This window comes from Populus euphratica, unplaced genomic scaffold (assembly GCF_000495115.2).
Source record: "Populus euphratica unplaced genomic scaffold, PopEup_1.0 scaffold235.1, whole genome shotgun sequence".
In the NCBI taxonomy this organism is placed as follows: domain Eukaryota; kingdom Viridiplantae; phylum Streptophyta; class Magnoliopsida; order Malpighiales; family Salicaceae; genus Populus; species Populus euphratica.
In genome coordinates, this window is record NW_011500117.1 from 304,118 (window position 1) to 330,339 (window position 26,222).

The 26,222-nt window shown below is 31.4% G+C and overlaps 4 protein-coding genes and 1 non-coding gene across 8 annotated transcripts; 2 read left to right on the forward strand and 3 right to left on the reverse strand.

Annotated features, from left to right (window-relative positions):
- Positions 1 to 4,781: 4,781 nt before the first annotated feature.
- Positions 4,782 to 7,108, reverse strand: LOC105109983 (GDSL esterase/lipase At1g09390). Its single transcript, XM_011004869.1, has 5 exons — positions 6,694 to 7,108; positions 5,884 to 6,069; positions 5,619 to 5,776; positions 5,262 to 5,532; positions 4,782 to 5,108 (listed from the first exon to the last, which is right to left on the reverse strand). The coding sequence occupies exons 1-5, from the start codon at positions 6,947 to 6,949 to the stop codon at positions 4,876 to 4,878; spliced, it is 1,104 nt and encodes a 367-aa protein (XP_011003171.1). The 5' UTR covers positions 6,950 to 7,108; the 3' UTR covers positions 4,782 to 4,875.
- A 5,585-nt stretch (positions 7,109 to 12,693) lies between these two features.
- Positions 12,694 to 12,766, reverse strand: TRNAF-GAA (transfer RNA phenylalanine (anticodon GAA)). The gene has a single exon. It is a non-coding gene; the product is annotated as a tRNA-Phe (tRNA).
- A 447-nt stretch (positions 12,767 to 13,213) lies between these two features.
- LOC105109984 (dihydroorotate dehydrogenase) lies at positions 13,214 to 15,283 on the reverse strand. 2 transcript variants are annotated; one of them, XM_011004871.1, is made up of 4 exons: positions 15,248 to 15,283; positions 14,916 to 15,120; positions 14,421 to 14,495; positions 13,214 to 13,497 (listed from the first exon to the last, which is right to left on the reverse strand). In XM_011004871.1, exons 2-4 carry the CDS (start codon positions 15,081 to 15,083, stop codon positions 13,336 to 13,338), a joined length of 405 nt encoding a protein of 134 aa, XP_011003173.1. In that variant the 5' UTR covers positions 15,084 to 15,120; positions 15,248 to 15,283; the 3' UTR covers positions 13,214 to 13,335. The 2 variants fall into 2 exon arrangements, with proteins under 2 accessions (XP_011003173.1, XP_011003172.1); XM_011004870.1 differs by lacking the exon at positions 15,248 to 15,283 and having other exon boundaries at positions 14,916 to 15,189.
- A 1,536-nt stretch (positions 15,284 to 16,819) lies between these two features.
- GLB1 (nitrogen regulatory P-II-like protein) lies at positions 16,820 to 20,871 on the forward strand. The gene is made up of 8 exons (XM_011004872.1): positions 16,820 to 17,191; positions 17,275 to 17,320; positions 17,414 to 17,441; positions 18,231 to 18,318; positions 18,530 to 18,597; positions 18,745 to 18,814; positions 20,077 to 20,112; positions 20,261 to 20,871. The coding sequence occupies exons 1-8, from the start codon at positions 16,987 to 16,989 to the stop codon at positions 20,323 to 20,325; spliced, it is 606 nt and encodes a 201-aa protein (XP_011003174.1). The 5' UTR covers positions 16,820 to 16,986; the 3' UTR covers positions 20,326 to 20,871.
- An 862-nt stretch (positions 20,872 to 21,733) lies between these two features.
- Positions 21,734 to 24,371, forward strand: LOC105109986 (ADP-ribosylation factor-like). 3 transcript variants are annotated; one of them, XM_011004875.1, is made up of 7 exons: positions 21,734 to 21,839; positions 22,406 to 22,563; positions 22,679 to 22,749; positions 23,526 to 23,645; positions 23,772 to 23,890; positions 23,979 to 24,060; positions 24,137 to 24,371. In XM_011004875.1, exons 2-7 carry the CDS (start codon positions 22,416 to 22,418, stop codon positions 24,140 to 24,142), a joined length of 546 nt encoding a protein of 181 aa, XP_011003177.1. In that variant the 5' UTR covers positions 21,734 to 21,839; positions 22,406 to 22,415; the 3' UTR covers positions 24,143 to 24,371. The 3 variants fall into 3 exon arrangements, with proteins under 3 accessions (XP_011003177.1, XP_011003178.1, XP_011003176.1); XM_011004874.1 differs by having other exon boundaries at positions 21,749 to 21,875; XM_011004876.1 differs by lacking the exon at positions 24,137 to 24,371 and having other exon boundaries at positions 21,748 to 21,875; positions 23,979 to 24,066.
- Positions 24,372 to 26,222: the final 1,851 nt, after the last annotated feature.

Below are 26,222 nucleotides of genomic sequence, written 5' to 3' on the forward strand. Positions count from 1 at the left end.
AAACCAAGGCAAATGTTTAGCATGGTTACTAGTTGCTAGGCCTAAGTGCTTGATTAAAAAATATTTAAAAATAACAGTGCAAAAGTGAACCTTAATCTATATTTTAAATTTTTAAGGATTAATTTATTAGGTTTACTGAGAAAGAGAATAAGGGAATAAGTTATACTTAATACTCTCAAAAACATATTTTATTGTTTAAGCATAGTTATCAGACCTAACCTGACTTAGTAGTTCAACCCGAGACTCGGGTGACCTAGTAGAACCTAGTAAAAACTTTCTTTTTCAAATATATATTTTTTTTTGCTAGAGACCTCTCTGTTTTTAATCTTTTTTAGTTGGTTATAAATCCATATCAAAGTTCACTATATAAATAATAATAAAATTTTTTTATTTTTTCAATGTAAGATTTGAAACCCATTAATATATATATTTTATGTTCACAAGTAAAAAAATTATGTTATTTTAATATAGAATAAATTTTTTTAAAAAATATTTCAACTTAATAAAATAAGATAATATCTTTTCAATGTGCAATAAAAAATCTTTTGAAATAATCTTTTAGCTTATATCTATATAGATTGTTTCTTAACTTTTTCATACGAAATATTAAAATCTCAAATATTTTTTTTTAATTTTCTTGGCTTAAATCAAACCGTTTGGGTCTAGCAACCACAAGCAAGTGTGCTGTGGATCAAAATGTAGTTCACTATAGATTTACATGATGAATTTTCCAAGCTCTAAAGGCTTAACATAGGGCTAAAGTTATCTTTTCGTTTTTATTGAAAAAATTAAAACCTTTGTTTTAGGTGATATTTTAATATTTTTTATAGGCTTATTAGTTATTAAACGTTTCAGCGGATATATGATAGTCTTTTCATACTTATTTACATAGTTAAAATATTATTCTATACTCTAAAATTAACAAAATTAAAACTTGTTGTTTAGGAATTTTTTGACCTTTCACAAACTTTTTAATACATCTTTAGCATTAGAAAAGATTAAAAAAAAGGTTTTATATATGAGAGTATTTTTGTTCTTTTATACTTTTTTGTGTAATTTTCTATAATTATAGGGGATATTATGATATTTTAATATTTTTTTTTATTTTTAAATTTAAAAAGTTATACTAAATCTATATTTATTTGAATATAACAAATAAACAAGACTTAAATTACTTGAATATCATATTCAAATAATAACTTGGATCAAGCGTTAGAAATTTGACAAACATATGAAACGCTGATAAACCCAATTTATTTGGGTTTGGTATGGCTATAGGTACTTTAAATATTTTTTATATATATTTTTGAAAAATTATATTTATACGCTGTGAAGGATCGCTTATATTCTAGTGATATTGAAAACACGTTACTAGTTCACTACTGCCAATGTCTCGCCAGAAAAAAAAAAAAAAAAAAGAATCAAAGCCCACATTTACTCGAAAGCAAGTTTCCATACATTTTTTCTTTTGGGTATAAAATAAATAGACTGGAGTTGCATTCAAATGATTTTGTCTAGCAGAGGAGCTTTATTCTTGCTCATAATTGAAAATTGTGAGGCAAAGACAAAACCATTTGTCCATAAAGGCATATATATATCATTTTCAATCTCAGCCATTGACTAAGTGGTAGGACCATTGAATGATGCATATAGCTTTAAAAAGGTCACTTACAACAATTTGAACGGCAATTTTGTTCTGGGATGTCCCATTTGAGCTGCAATTATTTGGTGCATGCACTAGCATGTCTTAATTCTCTTCGGATCAATAATGTGGATCAATAATGTAGAAGACAGAACTCTAGCAGGGAAAAGAACTAGGCAATTCTCATTAGGTTGTTGGAATTAAAGGAACATGCATTATCTTCTAGCCCATGATGAAGTAACATGGCAGGAGAGGGTCCTTGCAAAGCAAAATTATGCTTCTGATATAGCACTGCGAGAGAGCTCCATCGGTGGGGTGTTCAAAGTTGACTTGTAAACAGCAAAATGCCTAGACTCTAGAGTGCCTGTTCTCTTGGAGCCCAGCTAGTAATTAAGAGACCCTGTTCTGTACTTGAAATTTGCTGGAGTTTAAAATGTGCTATGCTACCTCTGCCTCCATTAACATGGAGGCGTGGAGCATCTTCAGCTCGCATGGTGTTTTGAAGTAAGCAGCCGTTTAGAGCCCAAATTAGAAAAAAGAAAACCACACAGGTAAATGCATTAATCCCTCCCAGCAACAAAGATCCTCTTGCAAACTTCGCAGGTAATTGCTTTAGTCTTTCTTTCTCAGTCACTCACTACACAGAATTATATTTTGCAAGATATCAAATCATGCTCAAGGTGACAAGGTCTATCCAATTAACACCCAATCTCTCTTTAAGCTCCTTCTTTTCAGTTTAATTTCCTTTCAAGCAGTGAAATCACAAGAACCCTCAATTGTTCCGTTTCTTTCTTTCCTGGATGTTTTCTTTTCAGGATCTGCAGGCGAGGAAGCAGGTTGGGCTGGGCAGAGAGCATAATGGGCTATATTTCTTGGGAGTGAGTTTGCATTGCACACTCCGCAACCTCAATCACATTGAAGTTGATTTGGGGCACTTGCACTATTTAAAAAACTAATATATAAACTAAACTAAAATAGAATGGTGTCTCATCGTTTACCTACTCCGTTCACTTGCACTAATTGGGAGTCGTCTTTGTTTGTATTTTAGTTTTTTACTTGACTGGTGCCCGCGCTAAGCTGTGCTGTGAGTCTTTATTATTTTTTAAGTAAAATGTTTAAAAGTTCAAAGTGTATTTTGAAACAAAAATCTAATAACTGGTATTATAGTTCCAACCAACTAACTAAGATGATTTTATTTAAATTATATAAAGAAAATAACAATAGCAAATAGGAAAACATATATATAAAAAAAGTGATCACAATAACATTGAAAAAACACCTTTATATAAGAGCAAAAAATAATATTATTTATTTTTTAGTTAATTAAAGATGGAATGATGAAATATAATAAAAAAAAATAAAAAAATTAGAGTGTGCCAACTCGAGCTAGCATGGTAAACAAGTAATTTAAACATTAAGGGATGAATAAGTTTGAATTAACCTGAGAAACATGTGTCTTAAGTTATTAGATCAAAATAATACAATAAAAAAATTAAAAAAATCATAAAACCTTTTAAAAAATAAAAATAATGTCAAAAGACGATATCAGAAAAGAAAACAAGACAAATAAATCAACTTGAATTGAAAGGCGAAATTAAAAATAATAAAACTCTTACAAAAGGATTAAGGGAAACATTAAAAAAAATCATAAAAATAATGATCAAAATGAAAACACTAATATATGATAAAAAATTAAGTAAAATTTTTCAACTTGTTCTTTACATAAAAAAATAATAAATATAAATTAAAAAATGGAAAGATTAAAAAAAATCATAAAAATAATAATCAAAATGAAAACACCAATATATGATAAAAAAATTAAGTAAAATTTTTCAACTTATTCTTTACATAAAAAAGTAATAAATATAAATTAAAAAATTTATGCACATGTCGAATTAAATGAATAAAGAACCAATATGTTAATAAATAAGTAAAAAGTCATTAACAATGAATAAAAACATAATTAAAAAAATTAAAAAATAAATATAAACCAATATGTTTAATATCGCAACATAAATTATTTATTTGATTGTGTTTAATGAATTTCTTTATTAAAATTAATTTTTAATAGCTAATATGTTTAATATCGCAACATAAGTTATTTATCTAATTGTGTTTAATAAATTTCTTTATTAAAATTAATTTTTAATAGAAATGATACACACATAAAATAAAATGAAAGAAAAGGAATATTATACAAGATTGAACATATTAAAAATATTATAAAAAATAAATATTTAATATATATATATATAAATCACAAATGAATCATATTAATCTTTTAAAAAATTAAACACTCTTGATATAATACAAAATTAATCAATATTTAAAAAATGTTAAATAAACCAAAAAGATAATAGAGAATGGGTATTAATCAAAGCATAAATTTAAAAATTATTTTTAAAAAATAAATAAATAAATAAAAATAAAAATAAAAATAAATAAATCATCAGGCAATTTTGGGCTAGATATACTAGGTCAAGCATCTAGTGTAGCAAAAACAAGTCCACACATGGGCTTTTAATTATTTTTATTTAGTTAATAAAATGATAATATATTGTCCGTTCTAATTATTTGAATAAAAAAAGATATGTGTTATTTGAAGCTTCCTAGAATCCAATAGTTGGTTTGATAGAAATATAGGGTTGTTGTTTTATGCATAAAAAACCTATTTTTAACTAATTTTTAATTTAAAACATCTGAAAAGTACTAGTAATCTTATTAAACCAATTAAACTTGAACTCAAGCCAATTAATGGCCTAAAAAAACCCTAAAAGTCAATCACAAGCCGGCCGTCACCTAGCTGTCCACTGCCTCTGGAAAAAAGGTACTGCCATGGGGAAGGCCAGTACCTCTAGCACCCCTCCAACGTCTGAATTCGAATTACCAAAATTCATGACGTAGAAAACACGTGTCTGGAGATGTGAATTCGTGATCTAGTGGTTACGTATTCACATGCAAGAAAAATAAATCTTAAAAAACTAAAAAAGAAAAATTATCTAAATTAAAGTACTAGAATAAACCCTCACTCCATTAATATGTTGCTAAATATCCATGTATTTTTAGGAAAATAATTTTTTTAAATAAAAAATCCTCAAGTTAAAAGGGGATGAATAATAAAATTTGTATTGTACCTCCAAAATTTTCATCTTGGTTTGCTTGCAAAGTTCCTGCAAGAATTAAATTTCCAAGGATATTTAAAATCAGCAAATTCCAATCAAGCTGCAAACTAGCTAGTTACTACAGAAATAACTAAACTTAATCTGAGGAGTCGAGTAATTAGTAGATAAAATTTTGGAGGCAACGACTGCGTTGGCAGCTTCTGTGTAGTGAACTCCATCCCAACTTATGAACTTTGATCCTCTCTCGCACACGCTGTAACCAGGTCGGCTGCAGGTAATAATAGGATTATAGTTGTATGGTGGACCGCCATAACCGCAGCATGCCATCAATGAATTCTCAAAACCTGTTGATTTTAAACGTTTGTCAGCTCGAGGTGACATTCGCAATCTGCGCGATCCACACACAGCTAAATATGTATTTTCTTCAACAATGAAACTAACACAAAGATCCTAAATTTGCTTGATGAACTTCATACAATTTGGGAACGAGACCATACCGTATGTAGTAGCATTCGCAATGAGGTCATACTTGATGGAGTACATATCCACGTACACGATGGTGCTATTCTTCAACTCAGATCTAAGTTCTTCACATAGGACGCGCAACTGGTCATTAAACTGCTTTGCTGCATCATTAAGAGCCTTGAGGCATCCATACTGATCAAAATCACTGCTCCTTTTGTCGAAGGTAGCAAGTTTTTGTGGCAGGCAACCCAGAGGTCCCGTATTGTGTATCCAGAAGTTCCTTCCACCATGTTGATATATATTCTACATTCGAAGTCAATTCTCCATGAAAAACACTTCAAAGGGCTAAATATCAAATTTTGTATTGCTAGTGAAAAGTGAAGAATCACCTGCATAGCATAGTTGATTTCTTTTATGAAAGATGATATGTTTTTTATGACTTGTTCGTATGAAAGGTATTCGAATGAACCAGCAAGATCGTTCTGTCCAATGTCAATTATATGAATTGCGTCCTTGAAGGCATCTTCATCGACAAAATCTTTGTAGCCTAAAATGAAAGCAAGAGAAGCAAAAAGAGAACTGAACTCTATTTGGCATTTAAATTCTTCTTGGAAGGAGCATATAACAGTAGTTTATTATTCTTTAACAAAGTACCTTTTGAAAATAGCTCAGGGGAGCGAGCTCGGAATCGAAGAAACTGAAGAATTTGAACGTCTAAACTGAAAGGCTTATATCTAGGTTGAGTGGCAGCACCGCTAAAAGCAAAATTAACTCCATTTCTGAAATCTGGACCCAATGGTTCTAGATAAGGGGTCAAGTAACTCGTATTCAAACTTTCGCCTGCAGTATACACAGAATATAATGGCGACAGAGGAGCTTGTTTGGTCAGTTGTTCTCCAAAAACATGGGGCCAGTCTAGTTTCTAGCCTCTGCATATTCCAAAAAGAAAAAAAAGGTTCAAGAGGCTGTGTGTATTCGGGATTGTGGTAGCTTTTATCATAACAGTTTAAAAAATATATATAAATTATAGTATTTTTGGTATCAAGATTTCAAGAAAGAGTTTTCAAGAATATACAAAATGATAGTTTATATTAATTAATCAAATGCTATCAGAGCAAAACACAATTTCAACCATATTTCAGCACGCTACTAAACAGATCCACAGTAGCCACAGAATGATGAACAAAAGAAATTTTATGTCTGGTGTCATGAAGATGATAATTCTCTGATTAGTACTGTTTAGAGGTTGTGGAGGCAAGTTCAGAATGCACAAAATCCATGGTCTTTATGAACTTGGTCCTGATTATAAAATGTTTGGAGTACTAATGTCCAAAATCCGTGCATTGGATGGCAATTTTGATGCGGCATGTTAGCATTATTCTACGTAACATTCTGAAAGAAGCAGAAACTCGTCAGTAGTAAGGAAAGATGGTTAACAGATACAAAGGATCCTGTTGGACTTACACAAGAGATCAATGACCAATCGTCCATCGCATAATCGGCCTGTTGGCTGATTAAAGTATGAGCGTCCATTGGGAACTCCAAACATCAAACCAAGACCAGAATAATAAGCACCAGTATCCGAATTGGAGTCGCCAAAAATGAATATTACTGGATTTCTGCTGCACTGGCAATTAATCAGAAGGGGGAAGAAGAAACACAGAATCATAGTGGGCGTGAAGGAAAAAGGATGTAGGATTTTTATTAGACTTGCACTCATTTTGATCTGTTTTGCTTAGAATGGCTAAAAATGCTCCGTATTTATGTGTTTTCTGAAGTGAAGTTGATCTAGGCATGGAAAACTACGCATGGGGTGAGAATTTGGACGCAGTTTCTAAATCCTGCACCGAAACAGAAGCATGGCATGTTAAGACAAAGACACTAATAGTAAAGTATTACAAGGACATGATTCATATTTCTTGGTTTACTTGATGAGTGATTCTTATTACTTGAAATCAGACCCGTGATGAAAACCCGTGATAACCGACCTCTAACAAGTTGAGGGAGGGGGATGACCTGATTATCAGTGTTTTTGGTTTGTACCTTTTTGTTCTCTAGTAAATTTGTAGGTGATCGAGGGGGGTTTTCAATGAAATTTTTTTAAATAATAAGATTAATAATTTCTTTTTTTCTAGTTTTTTAGTTAGTTATTTTTTTTTTATTCCAAGTTTATATATGTTTATTTTATTTATTTATTTAATAAGTTGTGAGTTTTTTATAAAGAGAAACAACTTAAAAAGAATATTCAATAATAAAATTATAAATTATAATTCTTATGTGATCTATTTTTGTTTTAAATTCATGAGTTATTTATCAAAGTTTTGTTTATTTAATGACCAGAATTAGACTAGGATATATAGCTCAAGGTATAAAACAAAAATTCAAGTTAATCCCATCATGTTTTATTCAATCAATTTAATAATAACAAGTTTTATTTTTTTCGACATCAAATAGTGGTGACAATATAAAATCAACCAAACCTTTTTCTCATGCTTTAAACATATCTTAAAACCATTCTTTTCTTAAAACATTAGAACTTTTTATCTAAATACTTCTTAATTTTTTATTAAAGTCATCACAATATTCAAAATCTTTTTCTATACCTTTATGATTGAAATTTTTATATTAATGAAATCTCTCATCTCTTCAGTTTATAGGTTGGTGAGATCTATCACCTTGGTTGATTGATGTATAATCAAGATCTTTAACTTCTACATCTTGGTTCTTGTTAATAAATTCATTTTAAGATGGGGTAAAATGTTTTTATGATCTTATGATAATAGAACCATTTCAAATTGACTCTTTTCATAAACTAGCAATTGTGATCACTTCTCTCTATTTTATTAAAAATTTCACCAAATCTCATATGTTACATAGCTTACAACTTAAACAATAAGTTTTTTTTTTTTTTGTTATAGGTGATGATCTGTTTTTGAAAGACATTATTGAAATTTAAAATTTCATATTAATAGTAATAAAATATATCATCATACACATTCTTATGTGTTTATATTTAATAAGATATCACTCCACTCTGTTTCACTTAATTATATCTTCTCACAATAAAGTGTTTATTTTTTTCATTTTACGTTTCATGCTCTCTTTTCTTAGTTTTTTAAAGAACTAATTGCAAAAATAAAAAATAAAAAAATCACAACCTTATAACAATTAACCATATCTTTTGAGAATCACAACAATCAATAAATATAATAAAGATAATGATATGAATTTACAACAAGAACAACAATAGCAAATGAAATGGCAATGAATATATCAATAAACACAAAAAAAAATACGAAAACAAAAATGAATGCAAGAAAGACTCTAATAATTTGAAATCATAATAGATTATATTGACTTGAAATAATAATAACAAATAAATAGAATTAATCGATAATACATATTGATTTCAATAAACATTAAGTTGTAATTTTCTCAAATAACCTAAAATCAATATCAAGCTCACAATAACCACAATCTAATATGAATTAAAATGTTTTTTATTCGTCAATTCTTTTTTTTTTTTGTAAACCTAATCTATAATAGAATAAACACTACAACAGAATAAAACAACTTGTGATTTTAACTTTTTTTTCTTCTCCAATACTTTTTGGCAATAGCCTTTTTGAACATGAACTTTTTTATATGTAATATTTTCAAAAAAAAATCAAGACCGAGAAAAAACAAACAAATAACATTGAAATTTAAAAATAAATAAATAGATAGAAAGATAAAATTTTATTTTAGAGTTTTACTTTGATACCAATTAATATGAGTGTAGAGGATAAGAATCCTTCAACCTATACACAAGAAAAAACAACCTAAAAAACCTACAATCAAATTATCATAGAAAAATAAATAATTGTGCATCAAAGTTATTTAATAAAAAAAAGAATATGAATTATTAACGAATTATGTATTGAAAATATAGGGAAAAAATCACAAAAATAGTGAATTTTTTATAAATCTAAAATTTTTTTGATGAAAAATCTAAAGCATAAACAACCTTACATGTACACATAATATTATTTGAAATAAACTAAGGTTAACATGTTTGACCCTTTAAATAGGGTATTTATAGTTTACAAAGCAAATAAACCTTAATGGGTTAATGAGCTAAACTAAAACCTAATTAAGATTAAAATCCTAAGTTTGTAAAATAAATAATTCAAGTCTACATAAACTAATAAGTTGTCGTACTCCCAAAAAGAATGTCAAAACCTTCCACCCTTGCATATGTGAGGGTTGCTGGCTTATGTGTAGTAAAGGGCTGCCGACTTGGCAACCAGGATTAGAATCCAAGCAAATAATGCTCAGGAGGCGAGCTTTTAATGTGCTTGAAAAAAATTGAAAAAGTTGCTGACTATGAATCCTTAATCAACATGGAAACTTTGACGATTAATTTCTCTCTTTGCTGCCAATTTGTCCTTATTAAATATGGAAAAACTACCACCAATAAAATGGGATTTTTTTTTTTTATAAATCCATAAATTAAAAGAAAAATAATCCTAAACTAACTAGAAAAATAATATAATTCTCACATAATAATTTTTAAATTTTACTATAAAACCTTCCGAAACTTTAATTATTACTAAATTTTAACCTTATAAAACAAATAAAAACCTTTAAAATCTTCTCATAAAATTTTAGAATAATTTATCAGTTAAATTAAAAGTTATACTTATTAATCAAAATTATCTATTAAAAAAATTTAAACCTCAAAACCCTTTATTTATCTTCTTATCTTTTGACATTCTAATTAACTTAATTAACATCTTTAATAAATTGTTTCATGGTGTTTGTTGGTTCTCATTATAACATTTTAGGATAGTTATTACAAAGATCTTGATCATGTTTATGATGAGATATGCATGAATTGATATCTTTTATTAATTTATAATATTTATTTTGATAATAATATTATATACAATGATATAATGATAGTGATAATATCATTAATAGTTTCCTCACTAATGATTTAGAGATTTAGTGTAAAGAAAATATGGAATATGCTTGACAAAAAAAAATTATTAATTTAAATTATGTTAATATTTTATATTATAAGTTTATTGATATCATATAAGTAGATGTTTTCAAAGGCTATGTGAATACAATTTATATTAATAAAATAAGTTTGAGGTTTGTAATATATTACTATAAAAACCATCGAAAGTTGAAATAATTTGTTAATTGTTGTTTCTTATATAAATTTTAAGATTAAAAGAACAAAGTTAATGTTTAAAATTATTACACATTAAAAGTGATTGAAAAAAAAAAGAGGTTAAAGAGTCTTGATTGAATATAAATAGAGTCTAGTTAGGAGTAATTTAAATATGATGATGAGTTTTTTTAACAGGAGGAGACTAATACAAAAGTTTTTTTTCTAAATTAAAAACATTTTTTATTTTTTATATTTAGTTTAAAAAATTAAATAATATGTTTAATAATTTTATTTTTGTAGTTTGTTACCTTTTCCTTTATTTTTTTGGTTTTATAATTTGTTTAGTTTAGTTTCTTGGGTTTATTTAATAAATTATAAACTTGATAGAGAATCAAATTACTTAAAAGAAAATATTTTATAATAAAATTATGAATTAAAATCGTTATATGATTTTTTTAAAAATCTTATATATTTTTACAATTGTTATTTTTCTTATATTATTCATGTTTTTTATATTCTTAAAACTAAATTTATCATAACCACCAAAAAGAACTATAACTGACTAGCTCATTAATTGTTAGGACATTGGCATCGAAATGAAAAAAAAAAGATAAATAACAATATTCCAATAATTATTAAAAGTACCAAGACAGGCATAGAAAAAATAGTGATTTTTCTTACCAAAATATAGAAACAAGTAGCAGTTCCTTTTCCACTCTTCCCTTCACACGTGTGCTTACTGTCCACGGTTTCTGGCCAAGGCATTGGAAACCCCAATTATTACAAAAAGGCCGAAATGGTGACAGATGGCAGTACTTTATATATCCACGTGAACCCAATTTTCCATAAACCTCGCCAAGAACAACCTTGGCCACAAGAGAACTAAAATGGGGGCAAACGATCTATTTTTCCTGTAATGAACACCAGCAAAAGAAAGTTAATGGCAAAGAAATCACACTCATTAAGATCATATGATTGAGTCAACAATGATGAAGATGTGGGGGCATTTGAAATACAATTTCAAATGGTGTTTTTTTTTTTAAATAATTTTTTATATATATTTTTGAATAATTTAGATGTTTTAATATTAAAAATAATTTTTTAAAATAAAATAATTATTTTAATAAATTTTTAAATAAAAAATATATTAAAAAACAATCACTATTATATTTTTAAATTCATGTACATCACTTCTTTTTAAGAGTATTTGAGAGTATAGCAATGATTATTTTTTGAAATATTTTTTACTTGAAAATAAATTAAAATTATTTTTATTTTAAAAAATTATTTTTAACATCAATATGTTAAAACAATTTCATAATATAAGAAAATAATTTAAAAAAAAAATTAAAATATAAAAAAATAAAAAACTAAACAAGGTTTTCATATAACTAGTTTCAAATTAAGTACAGTAAACAACTTGAAACAACTTATAGTAATTCTAATGAAGTGTCAATCAATAATTAATAATACTTATTGAACAATTACTAGAAGAACGTAAAAGGAGCGAGATGAAGTGTCTGTTTGGAAGTGTTTTTTAAAAGTATTTTTTAAAAAAATTAAATTAATTTTTTTTTATTTTAAATTAATATATTTTTAATATTTTTATATCATTTTAATATATTAATCTCAAAAATAACTTCTTAAAAATAAAAAATATTATTAATATTTTTTTAAATAAAAAAAACTTTAAAAAATAATCATAACTATCACTCCCAGCATAACCGAAGCGTGCACTTCCCTCATCTTCTGGACAAACAGTAATTCCAAAGGTACTACGTTTCATGATTTCTTGCTTGTATCGCTTCAGTCGTCTCGCTTGCTTATTCTTGCCTAGTCCCTTTCCATGAAACTTATAAAGAGCTCTAAACGCTTCTCTTGGAGTCATAATCCTTCCGAGCCCATCTCCCCTTTTGCTCAAAGTATTTTGTCATGTCATCATCATAATCATCGAACTTTCGTTTCTTTTCCTTGTCCTGCTGCTGAAGTGCACCTGCTAATCCCTTGCCAATGGCAACTTCACGAATATTAAAATTATCGCCATCATTAACCTGCGCCAACTTGCTGCTCCATAAGGTTGTCCCGCTTGTTAGCTCATTGCCGCTGCGTCCCCGAGACGAGGATTTGTGGGTGAAACTAATTGAATCAGGACCCTGATTCTTCTTTGTTTTGAATGCTTAGAGGGGAATGAGGAAGTATACAGGCAGGGGAGGAGGGATATCTACCGCCCCTGCTCCAAAAGGATTATCAAATCCGGTGACGTCCCCCGAAAGAGTTGTTTTAATAGAGAGGGCAAAAAGCAATGCGGTGAGCGTGGATCGAACACGCGACCTTCAGATCTTCAGTCTGACGCTCTCCCAACTGAGCTATCCCCGCGACTTGCTTGCCTTCTTTACATTTGATATTCGATTTATCCATATGCGTCTTGTTTTCTTTAGCAAATTACTATTAGGGTGCTGCATATACATGACAGATATCTTCAGCTCATATGCACTCAAGAATTGGTAGATATTTTTCTTAGCATGAAAAGAGTTATGGACATTGAACTACCGTGTTCGAGCTCCAGATTATACGCCCAGCTTTTTGGGGTGAAAGGAGGTGGACTTGGAACTCTCCAATCCTCCTCCCTTTTTTCTTGGAGTATCATGGAACTGCTTCGTCCATCCCATTCAACAACCATAAGGGCTTTCTAAAGTGAATGTGGTTAGGCAGACAATTCCAAACTTCCTCTTTACAGCACAAGAAATTATATTAGATCATATCTGTTGTATCATGGATTTCTACCTAAAGTTCATTGCCGACAGAGTATTTCACTTTCACGACCATGCTTAAAACAAGATAAGAATTATCAAATTGAGCCTCTTTCAATAGGTCCATTTAGGTCACAAATATCTTTCTGTTTTTGTTTCAGCACAGAAAAATGTTAAATCTCGAAGTAGAGCAGCTTAGTTCAGCAAACTACAACTGAACTGGCCATCTGCTAGAACAAGCTTCTCTGCTTTTATAACTACGTCTAGAGGGAGGGGACTGAAACTCCGAGAAGGGCCATAGAAATGAGGGAAGCTGTTGGTACCATCCACGACCTCGTATACCAATCCATCCCCGAGCTGCAACAAACACGCACGTTAATTAGATTACCTATATTTCAGCGTAGAACTGAAATCATGAGACATTAGCAATGCCAAGGATTAACATTGCAACTATGTAATCCGAATTTTGGTATTATTGCTATGCGACTTCATAATCAATTCAACCAAAGGAAACTATAGATGCAACCAAATGATTCATGTACTCCAAAATAGGACCTGAAAACATAGCATTGCTCGCCATTCAATCCTTATTCCTTCAAATCATGGCCTGAGGTCTGAACTTCTAAAACCCCCCACTCCTAATTCTACACGTTCCTGTTTTGACCGCTTGTCCTTCCATTAGCACCTTCAAGTCTCAGTAACTTGAACCTTCAGAGACTTCGTTGGTGAGTTTGGAAGTAACCCTCAGGAAGCAATACCTAACATACGCTATTCCATGAATTCTGATGATAAAAGTGCAGTCCAATATCTGGTTAGTATTTCTTTTTTTCAGCACAGCTGATTTTTTCAATTATAACCAGCAAAAAAAAAAAAAAAAACTTGGGATAACCTCTTCTAAAACTTTTATTACGGGGAAACTTAAATCGAAATTGAAATATAAACCACTTACCATATTGTTGATTGAGTTCAATTGCCTAATAGAGTACAGTACAACTTAAAAACTTCAAAACGGGTTAAAAGTGTTAGACATGGAGCAGACTGGGCAGAAAAGCTATAACCTTTCTATCAGAATGTATCCTTAGATGCTAGCATTCATAGAAAGTACTTCTACACTTCCTAGTTACAATTGTTCATCATTCCCTAACATGAAATTCAGTTTGCTATACATTGATGGCATCACATGGAAAATCTGTAGTCTTTCCCTTCCTATTAATAGCTTAATTATACCTCTGACGAATCAATGAAAGACATAATAAACATAAAATGATAAAAGTGCAAACCTTTTTAGCATCAATTTGAAGCAGATACAAATCCACCTTAGTATTCAGGAAAAAGTTTTGCAATATTGACATCACCTGCATATATATATATATATAAAGACCGTCCCATAAATAGTTGAGTATCGTTAAATCATCCCTCACTAAAAATGGATGGATATCAGAAAAAAGAAATTGCCATCTTGGGAAGCTAGCCGCAGTTTGGATACTGAATACTAACAAAACCACCAAATTTCTCATTTCATCGACTGAGTATTTTTTATCAACTAATCCCGCATTAAAATAAATCATAAGATTTTCCATAACCTCCACCAGTTCTTGGAAAAGCACATAAATGAGTAATTAAAAGCCTGATTTCTGTTTTTGTTTCCCGATTCTTGCCAAGATCAATGCTATGATGAAAATATGAATATGGGGAGGTTACAAAATTATTTTTAGACGAGTAATCGAAGCACAAGAGCAATATCTAGAGAGAGAAGGGACGGAAGTGGAGGGGACCTGGTCGAACTTGCTGAGATGGATGAAGCCACAAGATTTGTCAAGTTGTCCACCAAAACAAGATCCATTTCTCTGCAACTCTTCCCATTCTTTGTCTGTGCTTATCCTATACACATACTCTTCTTCTTCACCTTCCCTACCACTCCTAATTCCCTCCTTTGCAGCCATTTTTCTAAGTAACCTTTCAACAATCACCACCGTCAAGCTGCTTATAAGTCAATGGAAATGGGAAGTGAAAGGATGTTAAAGTATGGATGAAAAAATATGTGAAGAAAGCTAGAATTAAAATTAATAAATAATAAAATTAAACTAATAAGAGGCAGGGAAGTTACTGTTATGCCACTGTTCATGCACAGAGGAGCCTGTTCACCCAACTTTATAAAAGGGGTGTTAAAAAATCAGGTTATATGTAATATTTATACTATTTAATTTGATTTAACTCATCAAAATTAGGTAATAGGAACATTACTAAATGATAATAGTTTAATTTTTATTTTTAAAATTTTTTATTTTTTTTATTTATTTAGTTTTTTTTTTTAAAGATGAGCCTCTAATTCTCTTATCTCTATATCTCGTTGATAGCAACAACTTTTTCCAGCCATCATTTTAACAAATTAAAATTATCAATTCCTTCCTTTCATCTTTATAATAAAAAATTTCAGCTTGATTTCGACCAACCTTATCTATATCATCTTGTCAATCGAATCTTCAAAAAAAAAAAAATCAAAATCCTAACTATGAAGTCTAAAATTTAATTTGATTGATTCTTTGCAAGAGAGAAAGGTAATTGATAACAACCTTTCACACTCCTAGGGGTTCTAGTGAAGGTTAAAAAGTGTGGAAGGATTCATATGTCTCACCTTTATTATTGCATTTTTAACTAACTAGTTCCATATCCTTAATATCCTCAAAATAAACATTTGTATATACCCTAATTCAGACTTTACAATTTAGGAATGGTGTAATTATATATAATTTTCTTTGTATCTCTATTATGTACTTTTGTTGGACTTTTTATTATTATTTTATCTTATTACGAACAAAGGGATTTCTATGGGTATTAAACTGAAATTGATTAAATTTTGTTGTTTTAGATGACGAGTACAAGACCTTATGTTCAAGAAATCAAAATTGAAACCTAAAAAAATAAAATAAATAAATTGAGTTTATAATTTATAAAATATGAGTTATTTGTTATATCACTGTTCATGCAGACTTGTTAGAATGCTCACCTCACTAATCATAATTTCTTTTTTTTCGAACCCTGAAACTTTTTGTTCATTGTGCTTTGACTATTAAAATTTATTTCTTCTGACTTTTACCTTTATATTTTGGGGTTTGTTTTGCTTTGCAAGCTCACGCATATGCATTATGGGGAAATTATTTCCATGCTATATTAAAGATTGTTATTAAATATTTTCTTAATAAATTAAATAAAATGAATTCTTTCTTTCTAAAAAACATAAATATCATAAAGAATAATAAAAATATTATATAGTTTTTTTAGTAAATATAACTACCGAATAATTTAAAAATTAAATAATATTTAATTATTATACATAAAAAAATGATTAAAGTTAGTTAATTTTAAAATATTTAAGATTATTGTTTTCTTTTAAATAAAACTAGTTCTCCATCTTAAGAATTATCATTTTTTCATTCTTTTTGAATGGAAAAAAAATATTTAAACTGATTTTATATATTAAATTTATTTATTTATTTATTCTTCGTGTCGTGTTACCAAATATCAAGGAAAAGAAAAATGAACGGTAGTGATTTTCTTCATTTTTATTTATTTATTTATTCATGGACTCCTTGGACTGTGGATATGTTGGGTGAAGTAAGATCTTGAGCCCAATAAGACTTAGGCCCATCGCAACTCTTATTTTAATTCAAAGCCTGCCTCATTCCTTCCTCGTGTCATTTCGATCAGAAAAGTCGCGTTAATCTCAAGGCCCGCTCGCTCGGGCGTCGCAGCATCTCCTTTCTCCGTTCTCCGGTCTAGAACAGAGAGTATAAGTAGCTAATTTGTAGCTTCATCTCTTCAAAATTCGACGAAAATCAAATAGGAATGGCCTCGGCAGCAGTGAAACCAGGCTCCCTCACTTCTCTTCAATTTCACTCTTCTATCAACAAACAACTCCCTCTTTTTGATTCCCTTTTGAAACCTCTCAAGTTGAAGAATCCTCGATCCTCCCAGTTTAACTTGACCCTAAGCACCTCACGAAATGCGTCCATTATTCCTACAATTAGAGCCCAAAGCTCCTCTGTTCCTGGTATGCGTTAATTTAGTTTTTTCTCCACATTTGAATGTAGAGATGGCATGAACATTAACGATTTGTATGTTTGGATTGTTTAGACTATATTCCAGATGCCAAATTCTACAAGGTAGAAGCAATTTTGAGGTAATCTTCTTCTTCGGCAGCATATAAGATATTACTGTTTATTGATTCCTTTTGGTTTCTCTAATTCCGTTGAATCTGTGATGAATGAAATAGGCCCTGGCGAGTCTCGCAAGTTTCCTCGGTAAGACTAGACGGGTCCGACCCAATGCATTTTACTATGATTTCTACTCAGTGCTTCGTTTACTTGTATTTCCATATTGATATCCATCCACTACTTCAAAAAGTTCGCTGCCTTTACTTGACTTGATGCATCTAATATTGAATCCAGTTATGTCATAGTAATATGTCGAATGAATAGCTAGCTCATTGCTGTTTGTTATTCATGCCGCTTAGCGTTCTTGTTTGGATACTGCAGGCCTAAATTTGATGATGAACCCACCTTATTAGTAGGATAAATTTGAATCTTACTTGAGTGTTGTTTTAGTCTTTCTAGATAGAGAAGGATTCCAGGAATTTCAAGCTTGGCACTCTACTTTTAGAGGTTGTGTCATTCTAGGGATGATTAAACCATTTTCGTATTTAGTTCTAGCTACCACCGTTGTGGAATTGGGTGATCGAGAGAGCACAATTAGAAGAAAATATAAGTTTGGAACTTCGTACAATGTTCATTGGATCTTGTTACTAACTGAAAGTTTCTAATTTGGACTTTATCTTTCTTGTATGCAGAGAAACTGAGATGCTTTTAGTAACATGAATTGATGATATTGTACAATCTCATAATCGCAAAAAACAGGGTGCAAGTTTTATTTGACCATGCGGATTTCTGAGTTCATTATTGCTGCAGCATTTTGGGTCATATCATCCCTTTTCTCTTGTGCTCCACAATTGAACTTCTTAAGACTCTTTGCTAGGCAACTTAGTTGATTACAGTTGGTTCTAATTTCTATTTTTTTTTTTTTGAAAAATGAAGGCTCTGTTGAAAATTGGTATTCGTGGTGTTACTGTTTCTGATGTTCGAGGCTTTGGGGCTCAAGGTGGTTCAAAGGAGAGGCATGGTGGTAAGCTTTTTACTTGAACCACTGAAAGTTTCTCTTCTTTTTGTACCTCTAGATGTTCCATAATGAGATGACTTGATTATAGTTGCCTATTATAGAATCATCTCACTTTCTGTTTCGTCTCCTTTTGATGAGTACTGTCTGTTAATCACTTCTATATGAGTGAGAGCAGTCAAATGATTTATAAACCATACCTCTTGCTTTAACACTGTAGGCTCAGAGTTTTACGAAGACAAGTTTGTTGCTAAAGTGAAGTTGGAGATTGTAGTGAACAAAGACCAGGTATTCAGGATACCACTAGCCTAAGTACTATTTCAAATATGATATGTGCACTTAGAATTGATTATTGTTCTTCTGTTATAAAGAATTTCACAGATGTCCATTTGCCGAGTAATTGTCCATTTTGTCTTTTACATTATGTTGTTTTAGGTTGAAGCTGTTATAGAAAAGGTCAAAGAGGAGGCATGGACTGGAGAGATTGGAGATGGCAAGATTTTCTGTAAGACTCCAAAATTAATCTTTATGATAGCAGATTCCATGATCCTTTGATTTCCATTACACTTTATCTTAAAGCTTTTATCTGTGTATATTATTACATGTGAAGGAACTGAAATTTTATCTGAACTTGGTTCGATTTGCTTTCTATTTTACTCTGCTTTAGTAGTTTTTGTGCTGTGTTGCTTTTTTGCATTTTCTTGTTGCTCTTTTTCTTGGCCTCATTCATTTATATGGTTCTTGGGAATATGGAGAACAGATTTAATTAGTGAAAGTTTCTAGCAAGTGTGCTAACTGCTAGCATATTGCAACTTTAGATGGTTGTCAGGTATTTGAGATTTGTAATTTTCTAATATATATGGAAACTGCTTCTTTTCTTTGGAGTCTTCCATGGCTTCATTCTGTGTGTTCCATACTACTTAGAAATACATTGTTAAAGACCATTGTGGTTGCGATGCAGTTTATAAATACCCTTTGAGTATGCTTGTCTTGTGTAGGCTGTATAAAACTACAGCTATTGGAAGTACAATTGTTTATAGGCAAATAGAGAAATAAGAAAGTGTGAACAGATGAATTAAGGTTATTTTCTTCTGATGGTATTACACTTGATAGCTCCCAGAGTATATCTGTATTTCATATGTGTTTAGAGCTGTGTTAGCATGAAATCTCTAAGCTGCAATTTGTATTCTCTGATTAATTTTGATTTCACAAGCTACAACAGTTTGGACTCAGATGGTAGGTTTTAACATGTGCCTTGCATTTATTTTCTCCCTTGAAGTCCCATGCACATTTTCTTTCCATGTGACTTCTTACTCAGTTACTTGTATGGACCCTTTAAAGGATTAAAATGTAAAAAGTATTAATTGGAGCACTCGCAATTGGATAGATATCATATAAAATTGGGTTGATTTTGGCAAGCTCTCTTGTCAGAAACCATAGTTCATAGCTGCATCTAAACCTCACCTTGTGAACTATCAGAGAGCCATGCTATATGCATATCTCTTTTGCAGTCACACTCACCTTGGAGGTTAATAAAACTGAAATTGCAATGTGCAAGTGCAGGATGCAACCTTGCAATGCGAAACCAAGCTTGCTAACCATTTCTTGGGATGAATCTAAACGATTGTGAATGTGCCTTTCTCCCTTATAATTTAAATTAATTATACCTATGACTGTGAAAAGTAGAGAAAGGTAACTTGATCTCTGAATTAGTAGATGGCTTAGATATATTACCTGCATTTCCAATGAGGTTTTGTTATTTTGCAGTGGTACCTGTTGCAGATTTAATAAGAATTCGCACTGGTAAGCCATTGTTTTCTTCCAACACTGCCTTTTTGTCTGTACTATTCTGATGGATCAAGGCATGCATCTTCTTAATTATCCAAACCTTCCTGTTCAGCGATTATGATGATTTCTGACAACACCCTTTCCTTCCATTCACCATTTTCAGGTGAACGTGGAGAGAAGGCTGAAAGGATGACAGGAGGGTTGTCCGACATGACATTTTCTGCATGACTGGTTTAAAAGCAACATGCGCAGCTCAAGATTTGCATCTAACGCTTTCTTAGTAGCTAGTACAGTCAGGCATCCATCCTCCGCACCCCTTGTCCTAGTCCTTGCTAGAAAATTTGATTCCTCCTTTTTTTAGTAGTCTATCTTGGGTTGAACGACTAGAAATAAAAGGAATGTCTATGCGCGTTTGTTGCAAGGAAGTAATAACAAGATGGTTGCGTGTGATCACTCGAAGGATTGGGTCGCCCCACAGTTGGCATGCGAAATTGTTGAATACATGCTGTGGGGTTTGTACTGAGCTATGATACTAGTGTTAAACTGTATTTTATTCGCCGGTGGACATTTCCCTCACTGTCCCATCTTGTAAAACATGTTCTTGTTCCTTTTACCTAGGCATTGATGGTGCTACAGGTGGTCATTGGATCATGTGCTTTGTTAGGGATTCGGTAACTTGACTTGAAAAATGGTTCCAATAGAGAGCGGCGTGATCTGGAGAGACTCATTATTGCCCCATTCTATACACGCAAATCCTGAATTGTTGATCCTGAAGTGATCCTATGCAAGTTCAGATTTGATTATTCGGCTCCCTTTTGCTCTTTTTATCCACCCCTGCACGGCATTGCCTCAGGGTTAAGAAAAAAATGATTTTTTTTTGTTTAAAATTAATTTTTTATGTTTTGTTGTATTATATTGAAATATATTATTTTAATATATTTGCAAACAAAATAAAATCTTAAAAATCAATTATTATCATAATTTTAAACGTTATTTGATTCTCAAAAAAATATGGAGTTGCAGGGAGGATTAAGGGTAGCATGATTCTAATATAAGGTCTCACGTCAATATTTTAATTGATCTAGGATGTGTTTTGAAATTTCAAGGAGGTTTTTTTTTTTCTTTTTTCATACACGTAAAAATTTATAAAATTTACAAGTCTAACTGTGATTTCAATAGCTCGTGTGGAAATGCTATTCGTGATATAAAAAAAATATATGAAAATTGTTGACTTATTAGAAGTTTATTTTAATTTTCGAAAGGAAAAAAAAGTGTATCAACGGATTGATCACTGATTCGGCCGAAAAGATAATAGTAAGAAAAAATATTTGCATTTTTCATGCCTGAAGTCTGACAGGAGACAGCTTGAATTTAATAAGAGCACGATAACAATGACGCGAGGCAAAGGGTTTCCAAGTGCCGGGATCAGAAAGGCCCGATCCCGAAATGGGAAACACACCTCCTATTTCCAAACACGGTGCAATCTCCAACTAACGCAGGCCACGGCGTCGTGTAAACGGCGTAACAAGAGTGACCAGTTAACCACCCATTAATAGGCAACCACATGGTCACGGTTATTGACGGCGTATTGGACAGTTCAAAAAAGATTAAAAAGGAAAAGGATCCCGTTAAGTCCTATAAATGCACACGATCAAACTCTTGGAACGTGTAAATATTTTTCCCTGAAAGACAGCTCCTCCTCCTGCTCTTCAATTTAATTCCCCTTTATCCTCTCCTCTGAGGTAGATCTCTCTCTCCCTCTCTCGGCTCCTTGTCAGGCAAGTGTTTGACGATTCCGAAATTCGGAACCCTAGATCCTGATCCCGTGCTCGATCACTCTCGTTATCGAATTGTTGAATGTTTGTCTGTTGGATTCTACGTCCTGATCTAAGAGTTAGAGCACGATTTGGTCTCGGAATGGCTTGATCTTGATTATGATGTGGTGTCGCCTCATGGATCTTCATATTATGCTTTTGTTTTTGCATGATTTGAATCATGTGATGATACTTTAGATTTGGAGATCACTAGATGCAACACATCCTGTTTGGTACCTGATCTGTTGGAAATGCATGTCTAAACTGTCGTTTTAATGTGTTTTGAATTGAATAACTGAGTCCTTTTTTTCTTTCGTATGTGCTGTTGATATGGTTCATTTATCAATTAGGTTTCTGATTTGTTATTGTTTTTTGAAATGTGAAATGTTTTAAATGAAGCTGACGGAGATCTAGTTTTTGATAATGGTGTGGAATTGCATTCGATTTAGGCTAGGGGATTTACATTTAGTGATTTGAACTTTTGATATCGGCAGACGTGAGAAAATGGGGCTGTCTTTCACCAAGTTGTTTAGCCGATTGTTTGCTAAGAAGGAAATGCGTATTCTGATGGTGGGTCTTGATGCTGCTGGTAAGACGACCATTCTCTACAAGCTCAAGCTCGGTGAGATTGTCACCACCATTCCTACCATTGGTAAGTCTCACTTTGTTATGGGGACAAGATGTTAATTGCCTTGATTTGAAATTATTTTTTATCCTCCGTATATTCTCTTTTGGGCTTAGATCTGATGATGATGATGTTTGATCAGGATTTAATGTGGAGACCGTGGAGTACAAAAACATTAGCTTTACTGTTTGGGATGTCGGGGGTCAGGACAAGGTATGTGTGTCTTTTGAGTACTGATTTGGCTTTTTTATCTTTTGCATGAAGGTTGTTATCATTTTGGGCTGTAGTAGTGATAGCATCCTTTTCTCCTTCATTAAATGGTTTAGAGTGGATTGGGTTGATCACAAGGAAAGCCATTAATCGTGTTTGCTTTCAAGAACTCAAGCCTCTATGGTCAGAAAGCCATCATGTTGTTGAACCTACGTAATTGAAAATGAGTGCTTATGGACGGATGGTCCAGTGCTGATCTGGTTTTCCTTCACCAGAACTTAAAATAATCATAAGCTAAACATGTTATGCCATGGTTATACTTTGCTGCTTCCTTTGATTATCAAGGGAAAGGCTTTATTTGGTGCCTTACATTTTGAGACATTCACTAGTGCAAGTGTTTTCCAATTATGCTGCCTTATCACTTGACAACATCATTTGCTGTATTGTGTATAGCACTGTTTGCATAAATCTTTATTTTTTGGCTATTGGAACAGCTAGATGCATTACTATGCCCTCTGCCAAATAATTCTAGTGATGCTAGCTGTTGCATTCTTGTGCTATACCTTTTCCTGCTGAAGTATTTATTGTTATGGTCAAATCTTGAATGGATAGATCTGTGCTTGCTTTTATAATTCCTGTCTCCAAGTGCCACTGTAGCATAGCCACTGCAATAATAACGTGCTCTTGATCTGGATCCTTTACAATCAGTCGAATGATTTTAATATTCTAATCCATTCATTTGTTTTATCAACTGAAGCCTTATTATCTTGCTTCCCCAGATCCGCCCCTTGTGGAGACATTACTTCCAGAACACACAAGGACTTATCTTTGTGGTTGATAGCAATGACAGAGATCGTGTGGTTGAAGCTAGGGATGAGCTACACAGGATGTTGAATGAGGTACCAGACTGCTCCCCATTTTATAATGATTAGGAAAATGTGGAAGCTGCAGATATACATGCTGTAATTTGACTTGTCACCTCTGCATGATTTGTGTGATAACAATTGCTTTTGTTGCATTTGCAGGATGAGTTGAGGGATGCTGTGCTGCTAGTGTTTGCAAACAAACAGGATCTTCCAAATGCAATGAATGCCGCTGAGATTACTGATAAGCTTGGCCTTCACTCCCTTCGTCAGCGCCACTGGTAAGCTAACTTATTACGGTCAGATGCCCTCCTTTTCCAGCAATCCACCATCCTCTTGGTAACTGACTGTCTAAATCATTCATTGCAGGTACATCCAGAGCACGTGCGCCACTTCTGGTGAAGGGCTGTATGAGGGATTGGACTGGCTCTCAAACAACATTGCAAACAAGGTATAGTCATCCACTTTTCTTATTCACATGTGATTACTGATGATTTGGTGAACTTAATGTGTTCATCTGACTGCAGGCTTAGATGTCACAACTCCAAGTTCGCAATCGCAGTGAGTGCTGGAATACTCGGTCTATATTTGTTTTGTATTCTGGATTTTCCTCCAACTCTTTTTGTCGTCTTTACCTGTCTAAACATGTTTGTGGTTGCTTTTGCAAACTCTGCCATTTGTTTCCTGTAGCTTCGGAATATTCCGTAAATTTTCGTTTTCTTCGTCATTTTTATTTAAATAGCAGAGCCCAGTGCTCCTAAATACGAACCATCCTTGACATGGAGTCATGGGCACCATAGTGCATGCATACCAGGCTTTAGTGCGTAAACAATCTCCTCCGAATTGAACCAAAAAAACTATACATGTATTATATGTGTTCATGTCCCTCGGACACCTCACCGTAGGGGTTGGTCTAACGCACGCGGCTACACGACCTGGAACGGGGGAGAAGCTTTTGTACGGGCACACATTGCCGCTACTAGGCTTCTCTATCTCCTAGTTGTCCCAAAATTGGAAGGTCGTTGACCACTTTACCCTTACAAAGACTCATGCACATAAGTTTAATGCTCTGTAAATAGACTCTTAAGGTAAGAACTGCTCTGTAAAGAGCCTCAAAGGTAAGAACATAATCTTATGCACATAAGTTTAATGCTCTGTAAATAGAATCTTAAGGTAAGAACTGCTCTGTAAATAGCGTCTAAGGTAAGAACATAATCTTATTGTTGTTTAATCCTGGGTTATTAAACCCGGCAGTGACGAGTTAATCTGGGATCTAGTGGTGATGAGACTGGTTCGGGTTTGATAAAAAACTGGTTAGTATAATAGCTGGTCAAAACTTGGTTGACGCCATGGAGCAACGGATTAACTTATGACCTAGGTGAATATAAATGAGAGATTCAGTGTGGTTTTTTTTTATTTTAAATGTAGAATTTGAAATTTATTAGCATGAATAATTTATGATTTCAAAATCTATTAGCATGAATAATTTATGATTTCAAAGAAAAAAAAAATATTTTTTCAATGTGGTATAAATTGTTTTTTATTTAAATATTTTAACTTAAAGGAATAATATAATAACTTTTTAATGTGGGATTTGAAGCTTTCTTGTATATATATTTTATATTTTGAAGATTTTTTTTTTAATGTGAGATTTGAAATATATTAGTGTGTGTGTGTGTGTGTATATATATACACACACACACACACACTAATATATTTCAAATCTCACATTAAAAAAAAAATCTTCAAAATATAAATTTTTTTGTTTAAATATTTTAATTTAAAAGGATAATATAATATCCTTTTAATGTGAGATTTAAATTTTTTTTATTTAAATACTTTAATTTAAAAAATAAATTATATTTTTTCAATGTAAGATTTGAAACCTATTAGTATATATATTCTATATTTTTTAAAAAAAGTTATTTTTTTAATGTGTAACAAATTTTTTTTTTATTTAAATATTTTAATTTACAAGTTTAACATAATATTTTTTAATATGAGATAATTTTTTTTAAAAAAATATTCTTTTAAAATTTATTATTTATAATATGTATAGCTTATATTGACATAGATTTTTTCTTAATATTTTCATATGAAATATTGAAGGTTTAAATATTTTTTTTTAATTTTTTCAGGTTAATCCGGGTTGATTTATAAAACCCATGATCTAGTTCTTTGACCGGGTCATCTCTCAAACCGGGTTTAATTACTATAGTTTAATCCTAAATATTGTTAAACTAAATATATACTATTACACTGTTATCCTAAATATTGTTAAACTAAATATATACTATTACACTGTTATAAGACTTAAAATGAATTAGACATTAAAGGGCTTCCAAACCCACATAAAAGAAGATTTGTTTTACAGGTCTTGTAATTATCAAAATTTATTTTTTAAAAATCTATTTGTTTTTGTGGTTGTGATTGTTTTTGTTGCAATCATGCTTGTAAAAAAACTAATACAAAAACTGATATAAGATTCATTAAAAACCATGATTAGATCAATATTTTTGTGAAAGTTTGATGCTTTTAGGAGATAGAGAGTAAATTAATTATTAGTTGTATTAAAATTATAAAAATAACCCTTAAAAAGTGTATGAATATATT

What these genes read in the sequence shown, in the direction of transcription:
- LOC105109983 (XM_011004869.1), bottom strand. Translation starts at nt 6,949, where the DNA reads ATGAGTGCAAGTCTAATAAAAATCCTACATCCTTTTTCCTTCACGCCC. An exon ending in ATTGGTCATTGATCTCTTGT is followed by an intron (nt 6,070 to 6,693) that starts GTAAGTCCAACA and finishes TGTATACTGCAG; the next exon opens with GCGAAAGTTTGAATACGAGT. An exon ending in CCCTGAGCTATTTTCAAAAG is followed by an intron (nt 5,777 to 5,883) that starts GTACTTTGTTAA and finishes CTTTCATTTTAG; the next exon opens with GCTACAAAGATTTTGTCGAT.
- LOC105109984 (XM_011004871.1), bottom strand. Translation starts at nt 15,083, where the DNA reads ATGGCTGCAAAGGAGGGAATTAGGAGTGGTAGGGAAGGTGAAGAAGAA. An exon ending in ATCTCAGCAAGTTCGACCAG is followed by an intron (nt 14,496 to 14,915) that starts GTCCCCTCCACT and finishes ATATATATGCAG; the next exon opens with GTGATGTCAATATTGCAAAA. An exon ending in TTCAAATTGATGCTAAAAAG is followed by an intron (nt 13,498 to 14,420) that starts GTTTGCACTTTT and finishes TGTTTGTTGCAG; the next exon opens with CTCGGGGATGGATTGGTATA.
- GLB1 (XM_011004872.1), top strand. Translation starts at nt 16,987, where the DNA reads ATGGCCTCGGCAGCAGTGAAACCAGGCTCCCTCACTTCTCTTCAATTT. An exon ending in CCAAAGCTCCTCTGTTCCTG is followed by an intron (nt 17,192 to 17,274) that starts GTATGCGTTAAT and finishes TGGATTGTTTAG; the next exon opens with ACTATATTCCAGATGCCAAA. An exon ending in GAGTCTCGCAAGTTTCCTCG is followed by an intron (nt 17,442 to 18,230) that starts GTAAGACTAGAC and finishes TGAAAAATGAAG; the next exon opens with GCTCTGTTGAAAATTGGTAT.
- LOC105109986 (XM_011004875.1), top strand. Translation starts at nt 22,416, where the DNA reads ATGGGGCTGTCTTTCACCAAGTTGTTTAGCCGATTGTTTGCTAAGAAG. An exon ending in CACCACCATTCCTACCATTG is followed by an intron (nt 22,564 to 22,678) that starts GTAAGTCTCACT and finishes ATGTTTGATCAG; the next exon opens with GATTTAATGTGGAGACCGTG. An exon ending in TACACAGGATGTTGAATGAG is followed by an intron (nt 23,646 to 23,771) that starts GTACCAGACTGC and finishes TTGCATTTGCAG; the next exon opens with GATGAGTTGAGGGATGCTGT.